Source organism: Sphaeramia orbicularis, chromosome 10 (assembly GCF_902148855.1).
Source record: "Sphaeramia orbicularis chromosome 10, fSphaOr1.1, whole genome shotgun sequence".
Lineage (NCBI taxonomy): Eukaryota > Metazoa > Chordata > Actinopteri > Kurtiformes > Apogonidae > Sphaeramia > Sphaeramia orbicularis.
The window spans coordinates 23250477-23272065 of record NC_043966.1 but is presented as its reverse complement, the minus strand read 5'-3'; the positions used below and the strand labels follow the sequence as shown (position 1 = coordinate 23272065).

Below are 21589 nucleotides of genomic sequence, written 5' to 3'. Positions count from 1 at the left end.
GAAATAAATAAATAAAAAGCATTTTTCTTTTCTCAGCTGTGAGTGGAAAATAGCTGACTACAGAATGTACAACATGTGCTGTTTCACAATGGAGCTCAAAATCGCCCTGTATATACTGATTATATGAAGTATTTATTCATTTGTTTTTGTCATTAAGCTGAAATAAATCCATATTACATGCATCTTGCAGGAAAGCACAGTCGCAAAATATGGTTACGTAAAATGCAAATCATGAAGCATGATAAACAGCAGTGGATAGGCTTCAGTGTTCCTTGGAAACTCAGGGAGAAAAAAAAAAAAACAAAAAAAAAACTTTCTTACTTTAGGGTTCTGTGAGGACAGCATTGAGGCTCTCCACGCGCCTCTACAGCTGCATATTTCTGTACTTCTCTTCTCTTTGACGTGACTCTGATTTCATCTACGCACCGTTTTGTACCTAAACCAGTTCAGGCAAATTCTTTTATCTGTTGCTTTTTACTTAGATCTGCACGACGTAGTATAGGCTCCGTATTTGAGCTTATAGATTTAAAGTGGAACCTCATTTATTTCATCTGCAACTTTAAGGCTTCTTCTTCAAAAAAGGAGAAAAAAATCGTTTTCCTTATTGTAATGCTGACGTCACCTTCAGTGGATCCTGGGCCGAGACAAAGCGAGGGGGCCCACTTGACATTAAGTGCCGCAAAATAGTAGACAGGCCCAGAACTGGCCTAATTCCGTCATGATTGTAATGGACGCTCATGTTTGTCAACCTTTAACCCGATGCATTTCCGAAAATGATTGAGGGTTGAAGGCCAATAAACGGAATGTTTCCAATCTGTCATTCAGAGAGCAGAAAGAGCTGAGAGACCTGCGCCCCAAACGATCCCAGCTCCTCATTTGGAGCAAAAAAAAAAAAAAAAAAAAGCCCAAACGAAAACGGACCATCATGAAAAATACTAGAGGTCCAAATGATACGAGGCTGTTAAAAGATCACCTTTCACCAAGAGCAGAAAAGTGTGCGCTACAGGCCTGGTATGACTCTAGGCTCTGAGATATAATATACTGTTTTTAACAAATGAAATGCTAAGAACATTTTTATTTGCCCAAAGATGCAAACTGCCTCCAGTGAGACCATATTTTTATTATAATTCCACCATTCCACTTCCTTTTCACAAATTACATGTAAATTTACTATAGTGCTGTATGTGAGTCTTAGAAAAACAATCCCATCATCACTGGGTATGTGTGAGAATTTCATATGAAGAAAATTTCACCCCAAAAATAATGTGATTTTTATGCCTAGATTATACATACAATAAAGGTAAATCTAAAAAAAAAATAAAGTTACAGCGCAATTACCAGTTACTTAAGGGGACTATCATATATAAATGTAACATATTCCATCTATTATTGTGTAAATATACTTTTTTTTTTTTTTTTTTTTTAAATATGCCACATCATCAGTATTTTTGCATTTGATGCTTAACTGACTATAAATTCCGCATGGGTTTGCAGCTTTAAGCTAACAAATATAACCATCTGATACCAGAAATCTCTTCCAATTTGCCACCTTTGTAAATCGGTACATTTATAGTGACTGTTACACAGGCCAGACAAAATCTTAGTGCCTGTTTCACCAAAAGTATTACAACCACACAACCAAAACATTCACGTCAGGGAAAACCCTCAATATCCATAAGGCACAAGTCACTCCTAGTACAGTCAGTATGGACAGAATGAATGAAAGAGACTGGAGAAATTATTGTGCCATTTTGTACACCGTCAAAACATTTTTTTTAAACTCTGCAAGTTTTATTTCTTTAACCGGGTACAGCCATGATGACAAAAAAATCATATCAACTTGTTCGAAAAAAGGCGGCGAAAGTCATATATGAGTATTTGTATATTTTAAATGTATAAATATATATGCGTCTATATCCATATCTGATTCACAATCTGTGTTCTATGAATCACTATCACTGGAGTCAATGCAATATGACACATTTCAGAAAAAATACAAGCACAAAATAATTCCATCATTTATCCAATTTCTATTTCCTTCTCTGTGTGTGTGTGTGTGTGTGTGTGTGTGTGTGTGTGTCCTTGCTTATCTGACAAAAATAAAGTTCATGTATGTATTCCTGCACATGAATGTGTGTTTAAACATGCAGCAGTGTAGAGGCTACTGAGATATTATAATTGATGAGGGATGGCAGTGCACAGTCTTGCCACGACTTTATGAAATTTAGATGAATTAACAGGTTTGGGATGTGTCCATTTGCAGACAGATGCTCCAGTAAATCACAGCAAGAAGTCAATTAGTTCTCTCCATCAGCCATATGAAGGCACACAGCAAATATGAGTCACTCAAGACCTGACTGACCATGAAAATACATAATGATCTGTGCAGGTATTATACTGTATGCAAGTGTAAAAACTAATCCGATGAAGCAAATGTAGAATGACAAAATACACTGTAACCTCCCACGACATACAAAAACGGAAAAACAACCACATGCAATAGAGTAAACAGGCATAATGTGGTGACATTCCTAATTACAAACAAAAATGATCCAGCCATTTGTCTTGTGAAGCCTTAATCAACATCAGTTACAGCTCTTAGCATGGAAATCTGTTATTTGATATATTTAAAAATACAATATGTATTCTGTGTATGCTTTACGAAAACAGCAAACACTCTATAAAAAAATAAAAGTAAATTCTGCATGTGTTTGGTACTATTCTCGCTCATACAAATTCGGCCGAAATTTTTATTTTAGATGAAGTATGGTATCTGCTGTATGGATCTATGTGTAAATGCAGACCATAATCTATTGTAAGCTCCGCAGAATTCGGGGGAACTTAAAAAGTACTCCATCATCATACAAAATCCAGCATTTCAGCTTTGCATTAAGTCAAGGTGAAATCGTGCAGAGTTGCATTATGTGTTAAACCACAATCAGCAGTAAAAACACTACAAGTTCATATAATACAGTGTCCATTAAAGCCACACAGCAAACCACGGCGTTATTCATGTAACTGTGCCATTGGGATATATTTAACATTTTCTGTCAGCTCAGTTTAAAATCTAAATACAGAAAAGTCTGATGCAGCAAACTGGGGGTTGTAGCTTTGCCCTTTTTAAGGGAGACGAAGATTTCACTTTTGTCTGGTCATTATTGAGTTAACTTCCAGGCAGGACACTCCACAAACTTGACTATAGCACTAGGGCCTGACCCAGCCAAGCATAGTTGTGGGCTATAAGCCAGACAACATGGACAAAAAAAAATCACACGACTTTGCTTCCAGAAAAAACCCACCATGTCTGGAATGCTGTATGCCAATTTATTGAAATAAACAAACAATTAACATGCATCTAAGCATTCATTACATTCAGCAAAACAAGATAACCTTTAATTTAAAAGCTGCTGTCAAATCTAGTTAAATAAATGTATAAATGTTAGTTGTTTACCATATAGGCTGATGGTTATGTTCTGCTCTTTTCCAACAGCATGTGTCTACTGTCACACAGATATGCACACTACAATATTGTGATATTTCAAGGTAACGCGCATGCTCAGTTAGAGGAAGATTATTTTATAACCAATGGGCTATCCCAACGCCCAATGAGGTAATCCCACCAGAGATAACTAAATAATCAAATTATACATACTGCAATCCTGCAGAATAACCTGCTATAATTTAGCAGTTACATTGAACCGAAAATGAATGGATCCATCAAGGTTTCCAACTGTGTCCGACCTAAAAAAAAAAAATAAAAAAATAAAAAAAAAAACGAGGAAAACACAGCTAAACTGATCACTGGTTTACACTCATCTGGAAATAAATCAAAATCAACATTTAACGTCCAAAATAGTGTTAACACAAAACAATATAAACACCCTTCAGAATCAAACATCAAACAGAATGAACTTAAATTACTATAAAAATCGAGGTGAAAATATCACAACGGAGGGCGCCATGTTTAAAAAAGCAAAATAAAATTTATGGGGGTAAAATAGTGTTAGGAGACGGATTCAGATCAGGTTTAGATTAAGTTTATAAAACCTCTACTTTTCCTTTTTTTTTTTTTTTTTAGGTTTCCCATTTTCTTTTGTTCAACAAAAACACTATTAAAGAGCCACGACCGTCAGTCCGTGGAAAAGGCAAGAAAACCTAGCTTTTAAAAAACCAAATATATTTAATAATTAAATATTTGTGCATTCTTCTGTGCCTCGTGTTTACTGTACTCCAGAAAAGAATATGCAACATAAATATACAAATAATAAATTTAAAAAAAAAACAGCTTTATATTTAGATTGCTGAGTTTTACAGTATAAATGAAGGGGCAAAGCCTAAAAATGCAACACGCAGGCGCCCTGAGGAGAACTGCAGTTTTTAATTTCCTCCTGCTACTTTAATCATGCAACAGTTGCTTTGCATTAGGCCTAGTTGATGTCACGTTTCCTTCTTTCAACAAGAGCTCACTGCAAACGCTGCTTTGTTGCTTGGGAACGTTAGTGACTCATCTAAATCACGTTACTAATCCTAATTATTTCAAAGTAATATTATAGCAAACAAATACCCGGCGCATAACCTTAAGTGGTGCACGGAACCCTCCCGTTTCAACAAGCCAATAAAATATGGAGGGGATGCAGGAAAACTTAACAGGCTGTTTGTCACTTGTAAGTTCACAAAGGTCGCCATAAATCTCATATACTGCAAAACTGCCAAGGCAAACTCACTTAACTGTGTGTGTGTGTGTGTGTGTGTGTGTGTGTGTGTGTGTGTGTGTGTGTGTGTGTGTGTGTGTGTGTGTGTGTGTGTGTGTGTGTGTGTCATGTCTACGTGCATGCATGTTCCTGTGCGCGTATGCTGTGTGCCGTGTGAAGAAGAGGAGTGTGTGAGAGTGAAGGAGGGAGTAAACTGTGAGAGGCAATGCCTTGGTGGTGAGAGAGAAAGAGAGAGAGAGAGGGGGAGGGAGGAAGAGATAGGCGGACGGGTGGAGAAACAGAGAAGGGGGAGAGAGAGCAGCTTACGGAGGAAAAAACGCACCGAGCAGGTAGCCTTATTCGTCGTTTTGCTCCAGCATGAGTTGTTGAGGTTATGCACAAAAAAAGTGTTGCAGCATCGTGCAAGGCTACCATAAAAAAAGAAGAAATATGCAGGTCAGTGTAACAATTACATTACCATATGAGTAACAGGCCTAAGCAGGCAAAAGCAAATTCCATGCATCAACCATCACAGCCCAATATAATAAACTACAGATTCACACACTTCCAACATCATGGCTTCTGTTAGCAACACAGAAATGTGAGATAAGTAAGTAAACTCACCTTTTCAATCTATAACTGTTCTCGTGGAAATGTTGTGAGTGAATGCGGTGATGAGGGCGAAAGCAGAAAGAAGAACTGATTTGAAGATTTTTTTTTTCCTCTCTTTCTTTTTTTTTTTTTTTTTTGGTCCAGATCCCCTAAAATAAAGAATGTGAGCTCCTTCCTGGGACAGATTGAGGGGGAAAGGATGTGAAAGGCTTGGAGTTAAAAAGCGCCGCTTGAAGCACTCAACGCGTCTCTGAACTTGATCAGATTTTATGTGTCCTGCAGCGAGTCAGCGGCAGCCCTGTGAAACTTGCTCAATGGCACGAATTTTTGGCTGAGCGAAAAAATCTCAGGATATTACAATTACTGCCATCTTTCTTTCTGTCTTTTATTCCTCCGTCTTACACCCTATAGAGCTTTGCAAAAAAAAAAAAAAATACCCCCCTCCCCTTTCAAGCGGCTTCAAGAAAGCTAGATTTTGGAGCTGTGCCAAGTACATTCAAGTTTTCAGTTAATAAGAGAGAAACTGGTCAGATCAAGAAAAAATAGATAGATAGATAGATAGATAGATAGATAGATAGATAGATAGATAGATAGATAGATAGATAGATAGATAGATAGATAGATAGATAGATAGATAGATAGATAGATAGATAGATAGATAGATAGATAGATAGATAGATAGATAGATAAAATCAATACAAACTTCAAAAAGTTTGTGTAAAATTACTAGAGCGCTTAAAGTTTGTATGTAAGTGTTAAAAACTTGCGTCAGGTACATGCGCGATTTATTTTCATTTTACTTCTACAACTACTTGGGACTTTCTCGGTGAGCAGACTTATAAATCACAGAAGGTTGTATAAGACAAGCGCAACACATAACACATAGGATCTGCGCCAGACTTCTCCGTTATACCTGCAAAATAATGCCTGTAAGAGCCAATCAAATGAAACCAATTGAGACGACCTGCCATCTTCAATACCAAACTGTGCCAATCACCAGAAATCTAGCCAATTAACACCCTCCTTCGCGGTCACGTGTCAGAGGGGTAGCCGCGCGCTGATTGGCTGTCGTAGCTCTGCCTCCCGAGTTCATTTATGTTCTGGGAGTGAGTGATTGACTTTATCAGTCCAAGGACATCATCCGCCTGGAAAGGGGGGGAAGTTTGATCCTCTTTCTCACGGATCGCAGTCAACGGGAGTTTTTTTCTCCCAACTCTTTACGCATAGGATTTTTCCCCGTTTTGGCTTGGTTTATTTTTTTTTTTTATTTTAGGGTCTGATTTTGCGAAAAACGTGGTAAATCTCGGCGCGGTGTTTGCAGCTTGCGCGCTCCGCTAAACTGGATTTTAATTTTATTTTCAGTTTTCTTCCCGTCTCCTAAGTTTGCTTCGAGCTCATGATGCTTCTTGATAGCGGTCCGCAGTTTGCATCGTTAGGAGTGGGGGGCTTCGGGACACCAAGGCACCACGAAATCGGGAACAGAGACCCTAGTCTGGGACTGAATCCCTTCACCGACTCCTCTCACTCCGCAGCTTTCAAAATCAGCCCCGTGGCTCACGACATCGCCTCCAGCCAGACATCAGCTTTCACCCCGCAAGCCACTGGATATGCAGCTGCTCTGGGACACTCGCACGGCGGGCAGGTGGGCTCATACGGTGGGGGAGCGTTCAATTCGACACGGGACTTTCTCTTCCGGAACCGGGGTGTTGGAGAGTCCACCGCGCCGAGCGCCCAGCATGGGATCTTTGCAGCTTCGGCAGGGAGCCTCCACGGGCCGCCCGGGATCAGCGATAACCCCGGACATCTGTTGTTTCCAGGACTTCACGATCAGGGGGTGAGCCACACTTCACCGAGTGGACATGTAGTGAACAGCCAAATGCATCTTGGCTTACGCGGGGACATTTTCGGAAGACCTGATCCGTACCGTCCGGTCGCCAGCCCTCGGACGGACCCCTACGGGGCTCAGCTGCACAACTACAACCACCCCATCAATATGAACATGGGCATGAATGTGCCGACACACCACGGTCCGGGGGCCTTCTTCAGATATATGAGGCAACCGATTAAACAAGAATTATCCTGCAAATGGATAGACGAGAACCAGATGAACAGACCCAAAAAGACTTGCGACAGGACTTTCAGTACCATGCATGAGATGGTCACGCATGTGTCCATGGAACACGTCGGCGGCCCCGAGCAGAGCAACCACGTCTGCTTCTGGGAGGACTGTCCGAGAGAAGGGAAATCTTTTAAGGCCAAGTACAAACTCGTCAACCACATCCGTGTACACACAGGCGAGAAACCTTTCCCATGCCCGTTCCCCGGATGTGGGAAAATATTCGCCAGATCGGAAAATCTGAAAATCCACAAAAGAACACATACAGGTAGGCATCGACAATATCATATCCTCCTGTTTGTTAAATTACATTTCACTAAACAGCCGCTGCACACAAAAGAGTGCCTCAAAACGTGAGCACATGTTTTGTTTTGTTTTGTTGTTAACAAGTAGTATTAGAGGACTTGGGCCCACAGTTATCACACTGGACAGCCACATTGTTTTTTTGTTTTTTTAATGTTTCTGAAAACAATGCAAAACAATTGGTGGCACAGTAATGGAGTAAATATAATGTAGGACTCTTAAAAAAGTTTGGTATATTGTTGAGCTTTGTTCATTCGTGTAGCTTTAATGCAGTAGAGTAGTGTTTGATGAACAAAGGTAAATACAGTTGTTAAAGTTTCAGTGTATTAGCAGTAAAAGGCGATTTGGGCAAAAATAGAGGCTTTGTGCAGCTTGTACACCATGCACAATTGTTCTGAAGTCATATGTGGTTATGTTTATGTTTGTCGTTGCTCTTCAGACAGTGCATGGTTGAAAAATGCCCTGTTGATTCAGTGTTTACTATAGAGTACAAGCAGAGAGCAGGTCAGTAGTAGCAGGAGCAGGCCTCTTGAATAAATAACGCCTGACAGGGCAGAGTGTAGTAGTGGAGCTGCATCCATGCGGTCCTGGAAATGTAGGTTACTGTTATATAATAGGCGACAGACAATTTACATCTCTCCGGCTCTTCGCCTTCACCGGTGGCGACGCAATGCGAGTTTGTTTGTGAGCTACTGGGGGATAATTCTCCTTGTGTATTTAATCCTGCAGGTGAGAAGCCGTTTAAGTGTGAATTTGATGGCTGTGACAGACGCTTCGCCAACAGCAGCGACAGGAAAAAGCACATGCATGTGCACACATCAGACAAGCCATACATCTGCAAAGTGTGCGACAAGTCATACACACACCCCAGCTCTCTCAGGAAACACATGAAGGTAATTAACGTCTTCATTACTCCTTAAACACATTAACACACATACACACACACACACACACACACACACACACACACACCACCCCCAACTCCACTCACACAGACAGGGACTATCTCAGGCATTTCCTTGAGATGCTATGTTACTGTCACGTTGAAATAAAAAATAATTAACATAAACTGGGAGGTTATTAGTGGTGCTTAAATTCATAATACTAAATTTGCATGCTATTTATTCCATTTGCACCTCATAGTTTGATTCAGCAGTTATATTTACAGTTTGCTGTGTTTGGATATTTTACAAACGTTGAATATAAATGTTAAAATGAACCTTCTGGGATGATATTTTCCAAAATAACCAACACTGATAAAAAAGTACATTTAGTAAACACTTTGGAGTTTTTTTGCATGGTTAGAAGTTGCCGTGTCTGGGTCTAGTTTGTCCATGGGTTCAGAAGCTGCATCTATCAGGTTCTTCTGCTGGAGCATTTGAGGTTATTCGGAGGCTGATCATGATGTGTGTTCTGCAGGTACACGAGTCTCAAGGATCTGAATCGTCCCCAGCAGCAAGTTCTGGATACGAGTCGTCCACACCGCCAGTGCTGGTTTCAGCCAGTACTGAGGATCCGACAAAAACACCACCGTCAGCCGTACAAAACACGTCTGGCCACAGCGAAGGACTGGCACCCAACTTTAACGAATGGTACGTTTGAAGTCAGAAGAAAACACTCTCAATGTGGACCACGGCGTTGAAGATACATAAGGATAATAACCTTAAAAACTATGTTGACACACACAGATCCTCGCACACCACACACACACACACACACACACACACACACACACACCATCACTAACATGCATACACACACACACAGTCTGACACACACACTCACACAAATGGGATTGGGACAACAACAGGAGACGAGAGCAAAAGCCAGCACCACGCAGGCCACGTCCGTTCTCAGGATCACGAAATTTGACTTTTATTCCGCAGTTTCGAGGAAAACAAATAAAAAAAAAAAAAAAATCCTGAATAAATAAACGTAATACTTTCTCAGTATAAATAAATGTTTTTTATCTTTTAGTTTACAGATTTCAGAAAAAAATTGTTTTATTTTTCATTTTATGTATTTTCTCAAATTTTTATTTAAAAAAAAAGAATAAAAAGGAAGATTATTTCACGCTGTTTTATATAACGGTGACTCGCTATTGTCGCCACTTCAATTGATTGTTGGAACTTCAAACAGTCTTAAGAAACGTGCCAAAGTCTTTGTCATGAACTTGAACACAGAAAAAAAACATAAATAAATATTATACTCGTGAATGTATTTCCTTGTTTGATGGGGTCGAATCTGTTGTCAACGTCCGTTTTCAGGTGGAGAAATGTGGTATTAGGTTACGATTGTTACCGTTGAATATAACGTTGCCTTTTGTTAATACCGTTGTAAATACATATCCATGATGCCATATTTATCAATTTGTAATTTAATTATGGGTATAAGTTCTGAAACTTAAATGATATTTATGGAAATGTTTTCTAACAAGAACTGTACAGTTTTGGTCATAACCAGCTTAACATTGAACAAATGATTTAAATCTCCAACATCGCGATTGTATCCTTCTGCTTTTTCTTTTTAACCAATAGGCCTACATGTGTCTTATTTGGATCGAAGAAATCATCTATATGAATATTATGGATTTGTCTATATATAATGCAGATATTTCCGTCACTTTTATTTTGTTTATGAGACCATTGACATGTAAATCACTGACTTGATAGAACTGAGTTCAGTTGAGCTGAGAAGCTATAAAACGGTTCTGTTGATATCTTTATTTTTTTGTTAAATTTAAACTTTTGTGTATTTTACTTTTATAGAGTCAGATAGATGTCAATTCGTAGCATAAACTCAGTACTGGAAGAAAAAAAAATAAACCCATCAGCCTATTGCACTCCTATACAGGTTTTAGATGAGTGTGCGAAGTTCATGATTTTCCAAATCAAGGTGACAGTATTTTGAGTATTTCCAATTCGGGTCAACACCCAAATAAATGCGCCAGTATGGCAGTCTTTATAGTTCCAGCAATGTCTTTGTGCAAGTATGTTTAAATGTGTGCATCGGCAACAATGGAACTGTCACAACACAGTATCTTCAAAAATAAAAAAAGTTTTTTGTCTGTCAGCTTGCATTGTTTTAAATGTAATTCTTCTGTGAAACTAAGCGTGTTATTTGTTGTGGTGTTGCATATAGAGCAGTTTGATTACACATTTGCTTGTTTTGTGTGAATAACTTGTCAAGATGGCATTTTTTGTGTTAACAAAATTTAGTGGAAGGAATTCTAGATCTATGGGGGTTGGGGAATATACGTTCAGAGGCAAAAAGGGTTACAGCATTGCATTGTAACCTATTCTCAAGAATTAAATATTATGCATACACAAAGTATATTGTACTCATATGAGAACAATTTCAGACCACCAGCACTACTTTTAAAACAAAATGTAAAAAAAAAAAAACGGTACCTCGTGACAGTGATATATGAAATAAGTTTATTTAAATAATTTAAGGAATATATGTTTTATATGCTATTTTCTATACCTTAATTTAAAATAACTACTTTTTCTTATTCCCACCACCTTACTGTCCCATGTCCGGAGGTCAGAGGAAAAATATCTGATGTATAAACACAGCTAGAATGTGATGTTGTAACACTTTCTGGGAGAAATGGGTCACACTCAAGTTATTCCTGAAGAGCAAAATGTTTTACTGATGAACTGTGTCACTGTGCCACATTGAGGCAAACCCTGTTACAACAGCAGGCCTATGCGTTAGCCTATTTAGCTACCTGAGGCAATGGTTCCTTGTACTTTGTAGGCTACTGTATGTTGGTTGATTTGTTTTTACCAACTATTTATGAAGAAATGTGAACGGAAATTTTGACTGAAATTAAAAAAACCATTATGAAAAGCACGTTTCAGACTGCGACGTTGATTATTATCACCATGTTGTTCTGCTCTGTGCATATATGCCTATAGGCGACAAACTGTTTGCCATGCTGTTTGTATCAGACTAGTAGGAGTCACTTGAACTTGACACTGATTAAGGCGCCATCTTAGTATCTTGGCTGCGAGTTTTTCTATGTGTGCATGTGTGTGTATGTGTGTGTGTGTGTGTGCGCGCCTGTGAATGGGAATATTGGGGGAAGTTAGGGAAGCACTTGGTTCTTTGTTGGCAGTGAGTGGAGGCTAAGATGGAAAAGGGAGTCATTTGTCTGTGGCTACAAAAGTTGCACATGCAGAGTTGGGAGAAAAAAAAAGGAGCGCTTACAAATAATAACATGCAGACTTGAGGACGGGCAGCTGAGGACACTGTGTGACCGTGAAAGTAGAGTGGGATAGGTTGCCAAAATTGGCGCTGCCTTAGCGTCTCCCACTACCCGATTAACAAGGAACCGCTTCATAAAAACAGCCAAAGGAGTTACCACACATCAATGGACGCCGTAATAAGCATTAAACGGCGAAAAAAATCCGCTTGTATCAAAACAACAGCTCACGCACAGGCCTGAAGTCTCATACAGTGTCATTTAACCTAGTGTTTGCGTAAAAATACCAAATTTGAAAGCAGGAGAGACAGATGGACACAGTCTGCAACTGAAGAGGTTCCTATCAGTAGAGGCTGTACTGTTTACTTCCAAATGAATTTAACATCATCTTCAGCAGATCAGCACCCTCCACCTTCCACATCCCACTCCCCAAAGCCCCTGATAGACTTTAACTGCACACAGAATTCACACAATCGCACTCTTTTATTAAACTTTAGCGCCAACGCTTGCATTGCATTTGGTTTTATTTCATTTATTTTCACCCTTTCCCTTATTCCCCATCCCGCCCCCCCCCCCCTCCCCTCCCCTCCCTGCACAGCTCGTCTAGTCGCACATTTCAAGTTCCTCCTCTCAGACACCGTGACGTCAAATAACAGAGACCCGGCTTTCTCCCAAACACGGCGGGCTCATATGGAAGCTGCGTTTTTACGCATGCAGTCAGTGATGTGCTTATCGACTAAACACTGTGCGCTGACTGACTGTAGGTGCCTGTCAAAACAAAAATACGACAATATTAAGATGGACGTTAACGTGGATCGCGTCTGTTTTCTTGCCATTACATCAAATGTTTGCGGATTTAGGTCATTAGTGTCATCTGAAGCAGGGTGGGTTCAACTGTGTACGCATTTTTTCGGACAATAAAATATCTGATTGATTCATTTTAAGGTTGTTTTGTCATCCATCCACTGCGAGTAGTGTTTTACGCAGACGCCCATGCAAGTCATCCAGACTGTTATGAGAAACCGGAGCAGCAAAAAAAAAACAAAAAAAAAACATGAAAGCCTTCTTTCTGGTGGATTCTCAATGGATTAGAAAGCAGTAACGGTCACGTGGATGTAGTTGTGTAAAGACTAGCGGCTGTATCACAACAATACCCCTCTGCAGCAGACTGCCTTTGCTCTGAATGACGTTAGCTCACATTCATCTCCAGTTATCTTATGGATTGCTATACTGGGCTGCGGTCTGTGGACTGGAGGATAGCAGCTGACTGCTGGCAGCGCGCACTAGCCTATAATCTCTGTCTTTCTCTCTGCCTATAGGGTTTTCTTGTTATATCTACAGCAAAAACGAGAGCAGAGAGTGCCGGAGGAGTGGGGGTTGTATTGTGCAGGGTGGAAAAAAAAAGAACTAACTTGTTCTCCTGCTTTGCGCCTGTCGTTGAAGTTTGATGTGGGTTTGAGTGGTCAGCCCCAAACCCTTTCCCTTCCTCTGTCTGTCTTCTCTGTCACAGTATTTGCTGGCTAAGCAGGAGAGCGCACTCTAAGAGGATAAACTAATACTGCCAGTCCCAACACCTTTTGTCACGCAACATGATCTTGATATGAGCACTGGTTAATTTATGATTCATTCATAATTCAGTGATGATTAAACTTTCTCTCAATGACTCGAACTTCACCAGAAAGAAACGCATGGTTGCATGACTGCTCATGTATGTACATTTAACCCATAAAGACCCAAACACCAACTTTATATTTATTGATATAAAAAAGTTAAATAATTGTTGATCCACTAATCCTATTAATATATGTAAATAATTGGTGTAAAATGCAGTTTATCGTCATCAGATATGACCCACTGGGATGTTCAGAGGCTCTATAGTGAACGTGGAAACACATTCATTTTCTACATTGATTCAATAGTAAAACCCATGGAGTTTAATAAATGACAGTGAATAGAGACACTTGTTCTCATGTTCAGTTTATGATATATTTTTTTCTGAAAAAGCCACTTTTTCCTCCATTTTCTCTGTTTTTGATATAAACTCCTCAACTTTAATTTGAGCTTTTATGAACATCGTCATGATCAGTAAATTCAATGTAGGAAAATACCTGAATTTCCCTTAAGAATGCAAAATACTGACGATAATAGTATGATAAATGGGGATAAATCACTTAAGAAAAGTAAAAATAAAAAAATTAAAAAAAAATAAAAATTGAGGGAAAAACAATTTGGGAACTGCCACAAAAGTAACACTGGGTCTTTATGGGTTAAGTTAGCAGTGAGTCCGTATGGATGCAGGGTGTTTCAACAGGACACCTGATGACATAAAGGGATTTAATGTCTGACTCTGAATGGGACAGACTACACTTATACCATCACTGACAGTCTACATGTCCATACCCTCCTGAATCATCATGAATTAATCCAGTCATCTGAGAATGCTTGTTGAATACATGCTTTACCTCCCTGTATATAGTTAACACGGTGGATTACATATTTAGGGATGTCATTTCTTTAATCAACGCATTACGCCCGCAAGAGTAACGAAAATATTTTGTAACCCTAACGCACCATGACAATCAGACGACGGATATGTAACATCATAAAAGGAATTATGATGTGAGATAAATAAATAGCTGTACGAGAGCTAACATACATCTGATATTTGCTTAACTGAGTGCTTTCATTAGTGCGGAAGTTGATGTGCCTGCCAATTATTGATGCTTATTTCACCTCCAGCAGAGTGTTGAATATGCATTCACAAAGTACCTTAATCCACGGTGTGTCTTTATATCTCACCGTGTTTCATGGCTTTTGTGGTGCAAACTGATTAACACAATGGCTTTGTCTTTTGAGTTCAATTACTCTTAAATTGACTCCTAAGAGACATTTACATAGCCCATCATACTGTATATTTGTAGCCTGCAGGCATTTCTCCTGATGAGGAAATGAGTGAAAGTGGTCGCCTGCTACTTCTGAAACACTGTAAAAAATGATATGATGCTCAATTAGTTCAGATTTGTAACGCATTCACATAATAGCTACTGTGTCATGTACTCTGAGGAGAGTAAACCAGGTTAAATATGTAATGAACAGATCCGATTGTGAGATGTGTAATGGCACAATGCGCGCTGCAAAAATAAATAAATAAATAAATAAATAAAATAAAGGAAAAACACAAGGTTGGATTATGATAAATGGTGTCATTTACAACACCAAATACACAAATCTTCCAAATAATGTTTTTATTATGCTGTGGGCAAAAAGACACACTATTAGTAGAATGTCCAACAGGAGACAGAGCTAATTCCCCAACATCTGGCCGGGTGTCAGAAACTTGATGAATTCCTTATCAGAGCAGGCGCAGGAATCAACGCTAATAGGTCCCCGGAGTGAGAGCTTCAGCAAACGCTCATTCAGCAAAGCAGATGTTCAGCAATTGGGCTCTGCGTTTGTCTTTTGACAGATATACTTTTAACACTTTTGAGAGGTGGTAAATGGGTAAATGAGTAATTGACATCATTTGAATGCCCCACTGCTTTGACATGAACGCATGCGTCTTTCCAAAAGAGCATATACTTTTCCTCTCATGAGTCACTGCAGCTCCAGGTGTATAATCCTTACCCTTGAACTACCCCAAATCTGTACGTCGAATCAATCAAAACCAAAGCCAAAATAACGTTTGTTTGTAGCAGAAGTTGCTTGTTTGACATTGCAGGAATTGCATAGATTAAACCCTCACCTGAGAACCCTTCACAGGACGGGGTTCTCCCCTGAGGCGCACGGACAGCAGCGCACACGTATTCATCAGCCCCTCCAAAAAAAAAGAGGACAATGCTCATTAATGTCCTTTTTCCCCCCTTCGACACAATGAATTAACATAGGAGAGCACTTTTCCATTATTTAAAGACTTCATTCATGACCTCTTGTGGCGATTTTTGTGCGTTTGCGCAGTTCTACTTTACATGTGACGACTTCTGCAAGAGGCCAAGTACTGCAACATCAGAAAGACAGCACGTGAAATAGATAGATAGATAGATAGATAGATAGATAGATAGATAGATAGATAGATAGATAGATAGATAGATAGATAGATAGATAGATAGATAGATAGATAGATAGATAGATAGATAGATAGATAGATAGATAGATAGATAGATAGATACTACGTCGAAAGAGGGAACAAAAGTAGCCTATATATGTTGCACTTGTGCGATTTGTGTCCCAGAAATGCCAATCACTGTGAAAAAGGCCAGCGCCAGTTGCATAATGTTTGCGCAATCTTTAATCCGTTATGGATATGCATGAGGCAGTGATAGTACCATGAATAACAATACGCTTGATCCTGCCTCAGCCTCAGCACGTGTGATTCCAGGCATCACAGAAACAGTGAAAGAAAACTACTCTTTTTTTTCTCTCTCTCTCTCTCTCTATAAAACTTTCATCAGAGCCATGCGCGTTGAACCACAGACAGTCCGACTATGAGGATATTCCTGACGCACAAGTTCAGGTAACTGGGAATTCATATAGGTTAAATCACATTATGCACTGAAACAAAGATGTTAAAAACTTCAATCAGAAGGTAAATATGAATATCCAGTGATACATTTAAATCTATTTGGCTGATATTTACAGCCTTTTTTTTTTTTTTTTTTAAATGAACTTATCCTGTTAATAAAATCTTTATCTAATGTCACCGACAGATAGAGTCAGGCTGCTGCCGTCTCCAAGAACACTACATTCATTATTTTATTAACAGCTCTAAAAGATGAACAGATCTGTTATGATTCAGACTTAAATGGTGCTATTTCGGCGCCTTCTGTGAAACTAAATAGGCTATTCCTCACCATGCATCTATAAACTTTTCCAAGAGTTGCCTTCTGCAAAAACATTTCTGCAGATGGATGAAAGAGATGTTAAGGTGCAAGTTGCGTTTACTGGAGTGTTCTCTTTTCTAAACAAAATTAAATAAATAAACAAACACAAGAACATACATGTTTTGCAAGTGCACCATTCTGGATATATGTCTTTTTCACTTTGGAATCATATGTCAAATGTACAGTTGCAGAAAAAAAATGATTACACCACCCTAGTTTTCCTCAGTTTCTTGTTCATTTTAATGCCTGGTATAACTAAAGGTACAATTGTTTGGACAAATATAATGATAACAACAAAAATAGCTCATAAGAGTTTAATTTCAGAGCTGATATCTAGACATTTGCCATTGTTGTCTTGATAATTACCAAAATCACTTTAGTTCTTACATCAATAGCTATAGCATTGTACTGCCAAAAACAGCGCTTTTAGGCATTCCATGTTTTCTTTTCTGTCTGTTTTAGTCACATGATACACACAGGAGTTAGTATCCGATTGCATAACCATTGTTTTTGATGACTTTTGATGGTATAATAATTTTTTCTATGACTGTAAGTGGAAATTTAATCCTGCAACTGCTCCTGTGAGCTTTACTGTATCTCTAAATTATTTAAGAGAATAATTTATTTTAAACAGTTAATTAGTTCCCTTCCTTTCCTGCAGCTTCTACTAGATAGTTAAAAGCTTTAAGAATTCTATTTAAGTTTTTACATTAACACTTTACAGCTACAGAGACACAGTAGAAACTCAGAGAAAACATGACACATAATGTCAAACAGAGGCCTGAATCTGTTACAGCCTCAACAATACAGGCTGTATGTATGTACTGCTCCAGGCCTCATAAAGCAATGATCAGAGGTGACCATGCAATAATGAGAAGTGTTTAAGTAACAGGGCCTGTTAGAGAGGACCAGGTCTGTGGTTGGGTAACAGGGGGTTTTACTGCTAAAGGAGAGTGATATTCAACAGCTGTGTTATACAGGTTTTCAACAGCCATAATAAAAAGACACCAGTTATTTTCTCCCCACTTTTCTACTAATCTAGACTCAACTCTCCCACTGTGCCTTTTGGCCCAAACAGTACACCACCCGGCTCGTATTTTCACAGCATTAGATATACTATTATTGTGTGGTTTGGGGGATTTTAGTCTTTGGATATTTTCACAGTCCTGTCTGCAGCCAGCAGAGCAGTCAGAGACATTTTCTCCCCTTGAAGTATCCACAGTCGCTTCTATCATGATGAGAAACAATACTGTGTGATTGCACACCTTCAACTTCTGCCATGCTCACTGGACAGTACTTTTTTTTTTTAATGCTCACCATCCTGGGACAATAACAGTGAGCATGGTTCGAAGAGAGAGGAGGAGGTGTAGGAGGAGAAAAGAGCCCAGGTAGGAGGGCTTGGTGAAGGGGGGGATGGGAAAGCCAGGTGCCTGGTGGAAATTGGTAGGTGATTGCCAAAGCGACCTCATGCCAGGATAATGCATGGGGCCATAGGTGTCCCCCAAGCCAATCCCAACCCTCATGCTGATAGCTTTTCAATGCCTGTGGGACAATCTTTCAAATAATTGCTTTTCCTGTTTCAATTCTGCTCTGTGGACCACTAACAAAAGAAAAGGGACTTTGTTTCCCACAACCATTGCAAAAGTGTGTGATGCATTGTATTTGGAGCTATTCTTATTCAATGCAGACTTCTAAACAGATTCCATTTTCTCTTAGAATGTTATGTAAAATAGTGCACAGTCATGCATGGGTTTACATTCCTACTTCAGTTTTGGAGGCCTGAGTGATTGGCAGAGCTGCTCTTAATATATTACACATTTTCCTTCGGGGGCCTTTGGAGGTTGTAACTAATCTGCTGTTTGTTAAAAACTAATATAGTCAAATATTTTCCTCTGCATCTCAGAGACACCCTATCCATCCTCTGCTATGATGACCGGTGACATATTTCTGTCTTGATGGAGCGAGGGAGCCTCAGCGGGCAGTGAAACCTAAAACCTCTTTCCACAGCTTCCCACAAAGTACCACGAAACGACAGAAAGTTTGACTTGTTGCTCTTACAGTAATAATATATCTATTTTTGAAAACTTTTGGGGAAAAAAAATATTATAATTTTTTTATTTTTCTTTTTTAGCATCAATAAATCGGATTTTTAAAATAACATTGTTAATCAGTTGTATTGACATTATTAAACATAGAAATGACAATAAATGTGATTCAGAAATGAGGTACTAATTTATTATTATTATAATTATTGTTATTATTATTATTTTTTTGTTTTTTTTATTTATTTATTTTATAATCCGTTTGACTTCAAGTAAGTTTTTGTTTGTCCATTTCCTTGTTGGATCGCATTTCAACCCAGAGGCCTATTTTTAAGCCGCAATAACTTTTCTCCAACTGCCTTGCACAACTCAAAATAACAGAAGAAGAAGAAAATGTGCGCACTTTTAATTATTAACGACTCACTTGTTTTGTCCTTGAAAGGTTTAGGCTCTGTCAAGTCATGAAAAGCGAGTTGAATGAAAACAGCCTGTGTGTTCAGAGGGAACTCCTAAAGCATCGGTGCAAGCATCGGCGGAAAACCCCCTTTTTTTTAGTATGAGACAACCGTTTAAGATGCGACAAAATATTCGTGTTAAGCAAATAAAATCGAAATAGATCCGAGTTTTCTGAGAGAAGTAAAAAAAACAAGCAGTTTTTGTTTTTTTGTTGTTGGTTTTTTTAAAGATAAACTCATAACTTTCGTGATGCATTTGTTGACTTCACTGAACTGGGCGCGATGCTTTAATATGCGGGGGAAAAAAAATCAAAATACAGATAACGTGATTTGGATAAATGTCTAGTGTAAATAAAACAAAAGGGTGGAGGACTGTGATTCACGCTGTGTGCAGGAAAGGATACAGTTTAATAGTGAGAAACGTTGCCGTAGTATGTTTTCATTCTTGCGGAGCATAAATAATGTATAAACTCTCCTGACTGTCAGTTACATTTAATATGCCGTCGTTCATGCATTAAAAATGAAGTCGGTGGAAGCTGTTGTTAAAGATGATATTATAAGACGTGACACTGGGAAGTGGCTCAGCCTTCATTGGCCAAGTTCACACCTCGAACACAGATAAAGAACTTGGCTTTCATAAAAATGCACAAAATGAATAAATGAGTGAACTTACAGTAGGGGGACCAGTGCATCACCTCAGCTGCAAAATAAGTCGAAATCTGCAGGGTTGGGAAGTGAATTAAATCTTTGTAGGGTTCAGTTTCATTCCCAACGTTTTACAGTCAACTTTATGCGGTGAAAAGCCCCCAGCTTGTGTTTTCTTTTGATACTCTGTTGAAATTGGCAACAGTGTGCCAGTCCAGTACCCAGTTTAATTTACCTTGTCTTGGGAATGATTTTTCTGTATTACCTAAATAAGGTGAAATCTGGGGCATGCAGACGCTCTACTGCTTGTCTGAATCAGTGGAGTGTGAAATTGCAACACCAGACAGCCAGAATAATAGCTCAGAAGGGGGCTAATGTCCCTGCTACATTCACAGAACATTTTTATAATGACTGAATTAAGAGGAAAAAAGTATAGATTTATGTTATCGTCCATTTTTTCCACTTTATTCACATTATTTTGTGCTCTCTGTAGGTGCATTTTGTCATACTGGGATTAAGCAGTGTAAATGGATTTAGTACCAAAAAGCTCTGTGTAAAAAGGAAATAACCTGTGCAGTGCATTGCTCTCCACTGGGCCCTTTAAGACTTGTTCTTCCTCACCCACAAATTGTTGTAAAAGGAGGGTATATGTTGGGACAGTTATTTTTATTGAGCGCTGTTTCTGCTCCATCATCTCTCCAAAGACCTTCAGTCCCACATACATGACCAATGGTAAGATACACATGTACTTCCAAGCCCTGCTAAACCTACTCTTTCCGTCTCTTCATGTGCACACACGTACACATTTATACCCCAGCACGCACGTAAATTACATGGGGATTATTGGGACATGGTTCTGTTCTGTTTGAGATGTCACCAGCAGGCCCTGATTTGTCAGGCTTTACTATACCCAAATTTGGTTGGTAATAAGTCTGCTTTTAGATCATTCCAAATAGCCCCCCCACCCCAAATCCCTACAACTCACCATTTAACACTCCCACTGGTGCCAAACCTAATCTTTCCTCCGACTGCATGGGGTCACGATTCTGGTGGTCTTAGCTGTCCAGCCACTGGACCAGCTCCTATAAACTCAGTCCACCGTCTGTCCCACGTCAAAGCAAAAAGCTGACACAAGGGGACGTCGTCTTTATTTTTCTTTATGTATTAAGGGTGGCGTGGTGTCAGTGGATTCTGTACAGTAATAATCAGGTAGATTAGCATGTCTGGACTTGACCCCATACTAGCAGTAGAAGAAAAATGAATGCTAACTCCCTCTTTAACTACTGATTCATCACAAGATTTAAAAAAAAAAAAAAAAAAAAAAAAACAACCTGTGGAAAATTCATTATATACTGAAAAAACACTGGATAAACAGAACACCTTATAAATAACTCTTGAACTACAGTCAAAGTAATGTTTCTTTCAGGGATGTTATTCTGGTGATGCAAATATGTTGCAGATAATCCTAGCTTGTTCTCAGACTCAGAACCTCATGAAATCTGTCTAAATAAGCATGTTTTCATGTTCTCTCAAGCCCAGAAACTAAACCCAACCCTCTTCATTAGGAAGATATAGTGTTTTTAGATTGTTTTGATGTGGTCGGAGAGCAGACGGACCACTGGTTAAGCATTGGAAAGA

At 39.0% G+C, this 21589-nt stretch overlaps 2 protein-coding genes across 12 annotated transcripts in view; one reads left to right on the top strand and one right to left on the bottom strand.

The window, feature by feature from the left end:
• The window catches only part of zic6 (zic family member 6), a 95093-nt gene that overhangs the window by 34871 nt on the left and 38633 nt on the right, over positions 1-21589 (bottom strand). The window contains exon 1 of one of the 11 annotated variants that reach the window (XM_030144658.1): positions 19980-20012. The exons of the other annotated variants lie outside the window; for them this stretch is intronic. Coding sequence (XP_030000518.1) covers positions 19980-19998 — 19 coding nt within the window. The 5' untranslated portion in view covers positions 19999-20012. Of the gene's footprint in view, positions 1-19979; positions 20013-21589 lie in introns of those variants that run through there. 11 annotated transcript variants of the gene reach the window in all.
• zic3 (zic family member 3 heterotaxy 1 (odd-paired homolog, Drosophila)) lies at positions 6416-11580 on the top strand. Its single transcript, XM_030144660.1, has 3 exons — positions 6416-7687; positions 8452-8615; positions 9142-11580. Exons 1-3 carry the CDS (start codon positions 6700-6702, stop codon positions 9322-9324), a joined length of 1335 nt encoding a protein of 444 aa, XP_030000520.1. The 5' UTR covers positions 6416-6699; the 3' UTR covers positions 9325-11580.